General features: G+C 43.5%; 1 protein-coding gene across 1 annotated transcript; it reads left to right on the forward strand.

Moving 5' to 3' along the window:
• Positions 1–2,842: 2,842 nt before the first annotated feature.
• Positions 2,843–9,945, forward strand: LOC112553597 (putative amine oxidase [copper-containing]). Its single transcript, XM_025220939.1, has 8 exons — positions 2,843–2,932; positions 3,141–3,245; positions 3,594–3,746; positions 5,125–5,787; positions 5,905–6,380; positions 6,750–7,099; positions 7,360–8,162; positions 8,448–9,945. Exons 1-8 carry the CDS (start codon positions 2,858–2,860, stop codon positions 8,706–8,708), a joined length of 2,886 nt encoding a protein of 961 aa, XP_025076724.1. The 5' UTR covers positions 2,843–2,857; the 3' UTR covers positions 8,709–9,945.
• The last annotated feature ends 1,425 nt before the right edge of the window (positions 9,946–11,370 follow it).

The following is an 11,370-nucleotide window of genomic DNA, read 5'->3' on the forward strand; positions in this document are numbered from 1 at the left end:
CAATAAGTACTTCTCGCAATTAGCAACTAGTACAACGTATATGTCTCAACAAGCAAATAACACATTTCACATAACACATAACAGCAACTTTTACAATACTTATAACAGTGAAAACAAATTTAATAATATAGGCACAAAAAACCCTGAAAAATCCACAAGCCACATATATGTGCTTAATGATGAAGTACAAATTTGAAGTACGCCTGCTGATGGGTGTACAAGCTGGACACAGCATGTGAAGATAATAAACTCAACATCTTCGAGAAACCCATCTCTCAAAACTCTGATACATGAGACTAGGTAGATAGCACGCAACAGTAATGTGCATTAAAGGAGTCAGTTCAAAGTAACTCTGTGTCGGAATCGCTCACTTTGGTCAGTTTTGTGCAGCATTTTCTGGCCTCACATAACTTCTGTCAGTCGTTTGGTGTTTACCATTTGCAATCCACCAGTGTCGGTTTCTCCTTCTAAAAAAATACTGTCGGATGTTATAGGACTGTCTGATCAGGTTCGAAATTAGAACAGGGAATTGGATTTCTTCGAAATTAGCAGGAGCAGAGAAAGGATTTTCTTTAATCCTGTTGATCTCAGGCACTCGGATGTTAGGATGTGATAGATTACTGTATAGATGTGATATATTACTATAGGAGTGGTGAGGGGTGTCTAAGATTGCCTGGGGGTGGGTGGAGAAATATACTGTTAGTATGAGTCCCCATACAGCCATACTTTAATGACCAATCGTGGAAAATCCTGACAGCTGTGTCGGAGTTTACCAGGAGCGAAGAATCCTGACAGCTGTGCCTCACATACTCGTGAAAACACCTGATGGGTATTAGCCACGGGACCCAGACGCATCCGGCTGTGGGAGGATCGCCAAACACTGGCTTCGCACATCCATCTGACTTGTGAGTAAATACTGTTTGGCGAAACCAGTGGCAACGGGTATCTCTCACACAGACCTTCAAGATCCCCTTTTCAAGCTGTCAGCTGCTGCGATGCGGCTGCTCGGGCAAAGTTTTTATACTACCCAATTAATACGTAAGCATTTTATTAAACAACTAATCTGAGGCAAATCGTACTTTAATAATAAGATATTTTCTAGGATCGATATAATTACATACAAGATAAGCATACAAGATGGGGGCGTGCGATGGCCATGTACATACCTCATAATAAACTTGCTCTCACCAGGGGCTGTAATCATAAAGCAGAGGTAGCCGTACCCAGTAGGTAGCTATGAATTACCAGGTAGCCTGTCAGTGTATTGTAACTGGAAACAGTCTCAGACCAAAGATATCGGCTCATACTCTAGACTCTAGAGCATCCAGTCCTGCGGACGATCTTCAACTACTCTAACAAAAGGCTGCTGGGGGCTGTAGAATACCTTCGGATTACCTCTGGTTTATGACTACGGCCCCTGGTATAAGCAAAGACTGTGACAAAAAGTATACAGAAAGGTGGGACTTCAGAGAGTGAAAAAGCGAGCGACTGAGGAGAGAAAGATAAAAGGGGAGACCAAAGTAATATTGGTCTACAAACGTGGACAACTGTGAATGAGCGAAGGTTCCTGTCAATCTAATATACTGTGGAGGCCGACACGCATCAGCAAACGTCGGGTTATCGTTGCTGCAGTGGCGGTCGCTGTCTGTCGCTGCATGTCGTCAGTACTGTGGCTGTGCTGGCTCCTCCTGCTGGAGACTTGGAGTCCGGATCAGAGGAACGGTTAGTCAGCACTTGCCTTTTCCTTGTGTTCTGTACCCATGTACATGTAAGTGAGCGGGTGTGGTCAGATTAAGAGGAAAATTTCGTTTAGAAAACGGCTTTATGTCTCTTTCTTACCTGCCCTCTGTTCCTTAACCCACGCCCTCTCTCTCTCTCTATTGTTCCCACAAAAGTGTATTTTAAAGAAACCGTAATTTAACTTGTCTTTCTTCAATTTTTTGTACCTATTACCTGTCAATAATTTAATTTACTTCTTATGTGTTGAAATGTTAAATAACTACAGTGTACAATAATTGTCAGACCAATCACACTCAAGTCATATGTCAGTGAATGTGTGTATGAGAGAGAGAGATTGTGAAAGTAATATACAGGCTGTGTCGTTACTTTGTTCTCTTTGTTTACATGGTGGGGGTAGGGGGGATGTACTGGAGGAGGGGAGCTGTTAGGGAGACAAAAGTCAGTAACGTTGAGCGGCAAGTTGTTCTTGTTTGGACAAAGCCCAGCAACATCCACACAGCCCCGCTCTGCATTCACGGTTCTGTGGACAAGCTGTGTGGCGCGATGGAGCAACAAGATTGTGCCGTTATGACGACGAGCAGCTCAATTTAGAGTTATCACCAGTTATCAGCAATAAGTGGCGATGCGCGGCAGGTGTGAGGCTTGCTGCCCCTCTAAATGATCGGCAGATGTTTCACATTGAACCTTTCCCTACCTCCCACCCCACCCCATCCTCCAAACTCCCCCTACATTTAAACTACGGTAAACCTCTGGTGATGCATCATCGTCATCGTCATCGTCGTCATTGCTGTGACCGGACTGCGCGTTGCGCACCACTATAACTGTTGTAATGTTGGTTTTCTTGCCTTCTCAGCCGGTTATCTCGCCATCGCTATTGGCTGTCTGCTGATTAATGGAAACAGAAAAAACTTGTTTTTACTGTATTAAAGTATAAAATGACTGTTAATACAGAGTTTTAATATTGCTGGCTTCCTTTTCAATTTACTGACCTCTTCTATTGCGTGTAAACCTAAACAGCGATGTGACTGCAGAGAGACGTTTATTTGAAGGCATTAATGCATTAGAAAAGAAGGGGTATTACGGGTAATATTGTAAAACAGCAATTACCAATAGAGTAATGTTGCAGGATACGTGCACTGTGCTGTGGAGAGGTCAAGGTACGGCTCGTAATACCAACAGCAAGACATTGCAGGTAACACAATGGCTAAACAGCCAGAAAAACCAGAGGTATTGCTTATTATACCAATGTCGAAGCAGTTCGGGTGGTACCAACAGCAAGGAATTGTTTGTCATGGTATTGCTGGTAACACCAATGGCAAGACATGGTTGGTAAGATTCATGGCAAGATATTTCGACTAAAGAGACTTTTGGTTGGTAAAACCAGTAGCCAACTGTTGCAGGTACTCACAATGGATGGAGAAGAAACCCGCGCCTTGATGGATTCCGAACCGGAAACAGAATTAGAAGAAATGGATCCACACGGGAATTTCAAAAGGTTATCTTCTGTAAGTAAAAAAAAAAAAATGATTGTGTGTGTGAAAGAATTGTTTGTGAAGCACACCCAGCAAACGAGTATCCGATTTGTAGGGAAAGTACAGACGGCAGAAAAAAAGAAAGATGGGCTCAGCGAAATATCATCAAATGTTCGATGATGATTAACTTTCAAGAAGCGTCAGGGTTTATCTCCGGTAGAGAGTCGACCAGACTCCACATCAACACGTCGATTGCATTAAACCTATACTAACATGCTCGCTCCTGGAGGCCAAACTCTACAGTTCTAAAGACAGACGGACGTGTGTGCTTTGCACAGAGACGAAATGTGTATTATGTTTTGTTTTTCTTTTCTTTTCCAGCGGCCTAGGCGCAAGGGTCGTGTCACCTGTCTGAGATGTCCGACTCCTTCAGGACGCCTCCTGCCATCTCTGCTCATCATCTCGCTGGTGCTCAACCTCATCTTTGTTGCCGTCCTCCTCATCTACGACTTGCACAAACCGTCCCGCGTAGAAGTAAGTTTCTACCAAAACCTAAGCTCGTACTTCGTTTCATTGTTATCTCGCCGTTATCTTCGTCGTTGCAAAACGATTCCCCACCACCCACCCAGTGTTATCCCCTAGTTATGGATCCTCTAGGAATATGTCTGCGGTATACCACACAATGTCTGTTAGTGGGAAGTGGATAGAAATGGAGATCAATAGAAATTGTACTGGGAAAGGGAAAGTATTGTGCTTTTCAGCATCAGTTACATCCAGTGTTGCAGTATCACCACATCCAGTGTTGCAATATCACTACATCCAGTGTTGCAATATCACTACATCCAGTGTTGCAGTATCACCATATCCAGTGTTGCAATATCATTACATCCAGTGTTGCAGTATCACCATATCCAGTGTTGCAATATCATTACATCCAGTGTTGCAGTATCACCATATCCAGTGTTGCAATATCACTACATCCAGCGTTGCAGTATCACTCGGAATATTACTGACCCTGTTGCAAGCTGGAAGTATATCCTCAAAGTCAACATAAAGTCAAATCACTGATCTTCAACAGATATCAATTTAACTGGCCGCTGTGTTCGCTGAACATGAACTGGAATCTGGGCTAAATTTTAAAAAACTAAGAAACTCTTTTTGTAAAGTGAGAAGATTTTAACCTTAAACTGGTTAAGCCAACTAAGTTATTACTGTCCGTTGTTAACTGGCTGGTTTAGGGCGTAGGGTGGGGGCAACATGTGTCTTTTGTCTAGAGCACAAAATAAGCCAGAACGGATTTTAGATAGTGAGATACATTATTGCAAAGGACAGGTGGGGGGTGATTTTTTTTTCAATCAGTGGCATCCATGCTGAGATGGAAGGGAGCTAGTTCTGCGGGGACTTTTACTCAGTTGTCTTTTTCGTGTCCTTCCCACAATCAACTATCTGCAGGCTTTTTCCACAAAAGGTATCAGTGTGCTTTTGGGGAAGCGCCGAAGATTGTCAGCGGTTAGTACATGACAGTCCAACAAGATTGCCGGCTCGCGGCTCGCCCAGGTGTGTGAGTAGAAAACTCACCCCTTCCCTACTCTACACACACACCTCCTCAGCCCACCCTGCATAAAGGATACCTGTTTGAGAGGTAAAATAAAAGGGCCGCGGAAGGAGACAGCTGGACTTTTACGTGCTATACCCTAAACACAGTGGACCACTTGCAGTTTTTCTACTTGGCTGTGGGACTATTTCTCTCTCTCTCTCTTTGATAATTTACTGTATCATAAGTAAAACCTGTAGCTCAATCTTGTGGGTTTATTTTTCCAGTTCACACACACTCACTCACATGGACGCAAGGACCGGTCGATAGAAAGTAGCTCATGCTCTGACATTGCTTTTTTTTTTTTCGTTCTTAAAGATTTCACCCCCGTCAGGAGGTCCCCACCACAACAAACTCTCGGCGACGCTTCCAACCAACGATCAGCTTCTCACTCACAGGGCGTCTACTCCATCATGGATAGGCAGCGATGCTGCCCAGTCGAGGTTCCGGACGAACTTTACAAGCACAACCTCACCTGTCGTCTGCGGTTCGGGGCCCAACCACATGCAGCCTCCTAGAGACAATAACTATTTTAACATTTTCCAAGATCTGTCGTCAGCCGAAATCTCTGCCGTCTCCGAGTACCTTTTGAGAAACCCTTCCCTGAACATCAACCATAAATACAACGATTGGAACAAGATTTTCGGAATCGAACTGTATGTACCCGAAAAGAACTCAGCAGTGGGTTTTCTCGATAACCGAGAAGCACCTCCAGTTCGAGAGGCGCTTGTGACGATCGAGTTTTACCGAGAGACACCCCGGGTGGTGAAGGAGTTCGTCGTGGGACCCCTTCCTCGCCCGAGTTACCACCGCCCCAACCCGCGCATGCAGAAACACGTGCCCCTCGACATGCTCATGCACATCAAAGTGCAAGAGGTTTACCAGTACGCGCGCGGCCAGATGACTGACAGGTGCACCAAGTGCTGCGGGAAAGCTTTGGGGTGTCCGTTGATGACTGCGACAAGGACAACGCTGGCCTTTGTCTGATTTTCCTCACCCAGAAAGTCAGCTTTGCATTTGGTAAGTCGCCATTACGCCACACTTTCGAACTGACCGTTAGACGTACCTATCGTGTCACATGTTGCAAAATTAAATCAGTGGGAAAATAGACTATTACATTACAGTACTAATTGGTATTTCTCGTCGTCGTTCTTTGGTTTTGGCCATTCAAAAAGTTTGAGTTATTATACAAGAATTCCTACTTCTTTTGTCTGGCTTCACAAAGCGAACAGGACGACCTTTACCATGAGCACCTGTTACAGTGTGGAATTTCCCACCATCCACCCCGTGCCCTTCCAGCTGCTTGTTTCAGAAGTAGCACCGGACAAATTCAGCATCCAGGCTGTCTACTATGGCGGCGCGACCTTCGATTCCCTGCAGGAGCTGGTGATGAAGTACACCCAGGGTGTCATCCGGAAGATTCGCAGGACACCCCCATCCGTTGATCCCACACACGGCTCCATCCCAGGCTCTATGAACCTCCGAGGAGACACATTCCCAAATGTTCCACATGCTCCTCCCAAGCAATATGAACCTCAAGGCCCACGCTACAGTGTAGAGAACCAGCATGTCAGGCGAGTTGACTGTACCCACAGTAGATGGATTGTATCTGCATGGATATATAAAAATTATATATATATACAAGTTCGTGGTATCTGTGTACAAACATGTCCCTTCCGCTTCACAGAGTCGTCTGCGTTGGGGTCTGTTTCAGCAACAGACATTGAGACAAGGCTGACAACAAAGAGAAATGAGGGTATGAGGTACCCCAAACACAGACAACTACTGACGTTCATGGCCTCTGCCCACAAAACTATGGACTCTTCCAGTTATTCAAGTTAAGATTTGTATTTATCATTAAGGGTACCAAAACATTTAACAACAAATTTCACATTAGACTAGATGGAAATGATTGTTGATGGAATGAATCGTTCGTTTCTCAGGTACCTGCAGTGGTCCTTCAACGTCCGCATGTCAGTCGCCTCCGGGCCTCAGGTGTGGGATGTGCGGTGGGGCGAGGAGCGGGTGGTGTACGAGTTGAGCCTACAGGAGGTGGCCGTGCTGTACGCCGGCGCTAACCCAGCTGCTTCTTTGCTGAAGTTGTCGGACAGCGCCTTCGGGTTGGGGGACGCCACCCGAGGGCTGGTACCCGGGGTAGATTGTCCAGAGCACGCTACCTTCCTACACGTCAACGTCTTCAACAGAAAGGCTCAAGCCTCACCATACACCTCAGAGCTTCGCAACGCCATATGCATCTTTGAGCACACACAGGTGTGCCACTTCGACGACACAGGTCAGTTATTTTCGATAACAGCTTACCTGCATCTTTTTTTCCCCAGAAAGAGCATGAGTGAACTAGGGGAGGTCTGACAAAAAGCGAACGCATAAAAATAGTAGAAATACGTTTTACGCCCTAACATCGAGGTCTGTGTAGCTTTCTTCCATCACACTCCATTAGGTTCAACAATGCCGTGAAACACCATTGTGAGTGCGTGCATGCATATGTGAGTGCGCACTCATGCATGTGTGTGGGCGTTGTCTCTTACTTCTCAGCCCCTTCGTCCATCCTGCGGCAATCTCCGTCGAAATTTATTCGTTTATTCTACGACTTCCATGTGTCTAGGACTGGAGACGCAGCTGGCAAGGCCTACTACGGAGGTCTCGTGGACCACGCATTGGTAATGAGAACTATCATCGTCGAGTTCAATTACGACTACATCTTCGACTTCGTCTTCCACGCCAGCGGAGCGTTGGAAACGAGGACGTATGCCACGGGCTACATCATGTCCGAATGGTTCCACTATGGTGAGGATCCTTTCGGTTTCCGTGTCCACGACGACATCGTCGGTCTTCTGCACCACCACCTCTTTCACATCAAGCTGGACATGGACGTGGGCGGCGCCAGCAACAGGTACGAGACTTTAGATCTGACAGTAGACGAGAGACAGTGGCCCTGGTTGACAGGACTGCTGCCCACTTCAAACAGTTCATCATCGTCGGCAGCATCGCTTCAACAAATCTCCTTCCGCCACAATATCCGGAGAACGGAACGAGAAGCGGTGAAGCACAGAGACGTCGACAAGCCAATGTACCACATCTTCTACAACGATCAGAACAAAAATAAATTTGGGAACCCACGTGCGTATCGTCTCGACGTTCGTGGGTATTCTGGGCAGATTCTTCCCGACGACCATCTGGCCTTGCGCAGCCGGAAATGGGCGAACTACCCAATGGGAGTGACGAAGAGGAAGGAGGAGGAGGATCGAAGCAGCTCCATCTACTCGATGTTTGACGCCAACGACCCTGTGCGTGACTTCGAGAGCTACATCTTGGACAACGATGACATCGTCGACCAGGTAAAGTTTGGTGAGCGTTACAGGCAGACGACAACAATATATAGAATAGTAGGCCAGAAAAATAGACAATGAGTGAGAGAGAGAGAGATAATGTAGCGTGAGAGAAAAGGTACTGGGGATGCTCGACTATTGTGGTCTCTCTGAAGAGTCTTACACCAGGAAAAAGGAGAGGAAAGAAATAGAGATAAGAACGAGATAATTAGGAGAACACTGCACGTGCAGGTGGGACGAGAATGGTCCATTTGTTTTTACCGTCAAAGAAAAATTTGCGGCTTATTTTTTCAGGATCTGGTGGCATGGGTGACGCTGGGTTTTTACCACATTCCACACACCGAGGATGTCCCCAACACACCCACTGTAGGGACGGAGACCTCCGTTCTGCTGCTTCCCTTCAACTACTTTCCCGAGGACCCTTCCATGGGCTCGCGAGACGCCGTGCGTGCAGAGTGGAATCAGGGTCGTACGTCCTTCTCGACATACGGAACTCTCCGTAACGTCACGTGCATGCCTCGCACCTTTCCCTGGTTCCAGGGAGGCAGTTTTTGATTTTGAGGGTTCAGACTGCCATCTTTACTACGGCTGCACCGAGAAACACACGTGTAAGCAGAAAATAGAAGCTAAATATTTCACGGGATTGCCTTGAAGTTTCTGTAGTAAATTCAGACAATGTGTGGCCTCCGATATCTTTAGTCTCCGAGACGTAAGCACGAAACCAGCATGTGCCGCAACACGGATGTTGAAAGGTGGATAGCCTTTAACCCCCACCTTTCTCCACCATCTTCGCTAGGTCAAGACTGCGCATTAATGGTGTGCACATACGCAAAATAATTTCTCTAATATAAGCCAAAGTTTAAAAAACAAATTTTGCCCTAAACAGAAATCTAAGAAGAGTTTGCTTTAAACAGAAATTTTTAGAAACCGCTGACTGGAAATCAATGGTGTGAAGAGGTACAATTTGATAAAAGTGAACAGAATTCACCACTTTGAGGCTTGGAGTGATCACATCAAACACTTCTAGTGTAGACTAGTCTGATTACATCACAGGCACCCACACCGAAAAGGCAGGCCCGTGAAGGTTGTTTCATCTTATAGATTCGTATTATTAACCATAGTGTCATGCATCAACATTATTGATTGCATTGACCTACATCAACCACAAGTCTATATGAATGTCAGACACATGCAACAATTGCACATGACACAAGTCACATGAACACGATAATCATACACAGCAACTGTTACAGAAACATTCAATAAATGCTTTTGATGTCTCCAGCATAACATCATTCAGGTTCAGAATATTTCAAATAGATTTAAAAAAAAAAAAAAATTGTGACCAAGTTTCAGTGACCTGATGGCAAAAGTTTACCAATACTGCTGCTACTAATAATACAATGATTGATAGTCCTAATAAGGCTTGCAATGAATTGACAATCGAAACAAACTTCCTTTCAACTTCATATATGCACTAATTTGGTCATAAGTCACACAGACCAGAAAACTATGGAAGGGAAAAATAAAAGATTGGTGTATTTAGCTGGTGCTATTAGTTTATATCAGAATAAAATGCTTTTATTTTGTGGAATCCTGACTTAAAATACAACGGACTGATCTCACTCTCCATAGCCTATCAAGTCAGAAATAGTTTTAATGAATATTGCCAAATTGGTACTTTTCTAGACCTAGATTTTCAAGTTTTTACCCTCTTGTGTTGTTTTTTTATTTGCTGAGAAATGCACAGTTATGGTTGATTAATGATATTTTGGGGTGTTGTTTTTTTTTTTTTTTAAAAAACAACCATTTAAATCTGGGGAGGTGAGATACAAAAGATCACCCTGCTCTGCAGCAGCTCACCACAGCCTTGTGTCTTGGGTACAGACTCTGCTATGTACATGTACCATCAAAACAGAGTCTGGTAGCTACCACCAAAACAGAACTTCCAAGTATTATACAAAACTGCAACAAACATAGACTGAAATCAAAAGTGAAAAATATTTTGTATGGAAATGTACGTATATCATTAAATTAAGTCTGCTAAACTAATCTATTAAGATGCTTAGTTGTACACATTTAACCGTAACTTCAAAAATGCAAGACATTTCTTGGGCATTAAAGAAACAAAACAAAACAAAATGGAGCTACCGCTGAATAGCATATTCTGAACAAGATGCCTGCGTCTTAAAACTAGTGAAATATATATTGCACAGACATAAGATCATGATTTAAATAACTGTTCTGAACCAGCATCTAAATTTTTGTCTAAATATTGCTGAATATAATAAAAGTAAGGAAAGAAAGAAATGTCTCTTAACTTCTGTATAAAATCCCTGCTATTTTTAGGGTATGAGTTCCAGCCAGGAGGGAAAAAAGGGCATGTAATTCACAACAAAATATCTGCGAGCAAATCATTACTCTCTCTTGGCCACACACTAAAAAGGAATGAAGAACTGACCAAAATGTCCTATTTTTTAAAACATCAAAACTAAATAAATGTACAGAAAAAAATCCACCACAGCCTGATGAGACCAAACCACAATTGTCAACAATCATACACATAAATCTTAATCAAGAAATGGAAGCACAAGCTGGAATAATAGTGTGCAAAAGTATATCAGAAACAAATAAAATAGTCTGTACATATTTGTAATTAAAATGCAAGATCTAATGGCTCAATGTTTAGACTCTCACATTCTATTACCCCCAAAATAGCTGAATTAAAAAAAAACCATGAACAATGCAAATCTATCCAGTATATGGCTTTCTCAATGTACAGAAAATGTATTATAGATCATGGGTATAAAACACCTGACTTGGGTACACAAGGAACAACCGAAAGATGACAATGCTATTATTTCAGTGATGATGACTGACCATGACAAGGCAATAACAAAAGGCACTGTTCATGTGTGTTCCTCTTTCTTAATGAACTAGAATGATAAATGAAATGATTATCAAGGCTCACAGACTTTGGATGGTTGAACGAAAAATTATTACATAAACTGAGCTGAAGGTCTCTTACAGATCAATGTATTAATATACAGTAACACATTACACAATCCTTTTAAAATAGCATAAGCTTAAATTATCAATTAATTAAAAAAACTTAATCCAACAGATAGATTAAACCTTCATCTAAAATATAAATTGCACCCAAAAGCAACAATGCTGAGCTTGTCAAAGCTTGCCTTTAAACTGGCTTTATAAAGGT

Source organism: Pomacea canaliculata, linkage group LG13 (assembly GCF_003073045.1).
Source record: "Pomacea canaliculata isolate SZHN2017 linkage group LG13, ASM307304v1, whole genome shotgun sequence".
Lineage (NCBI taxonomy): Eukaryota > Metazoa > Mollusca > Gastropoda > Architaenioglossa > Ampullariidae > Pomacea > Pomacea canaliculata.

Coding starts and splice junctions, on each gene's coding strand:
- LOC112553597 (XM_025220939.1), top strand. CDS start 2,858: ATGTTGCAGGATACGTGCACTGTGCTGTGGAGAGGTCAAGGTACGGCT. Junction 3,747..5,124: donor ACAAACCGTCCCGCGTAGAA/GTAAGTTTCTAC, acceptor TCGTTCTTAAAG/ATTTCACCCCCGTCAGGAGG. Junction 6,381..6,749: donor GTAGAGAACCAGCATGTCAG/GCGAGTTGACTG, acceptor TTCGTTTCTCAG/GTACCTGCAGTGGTCCTTCA.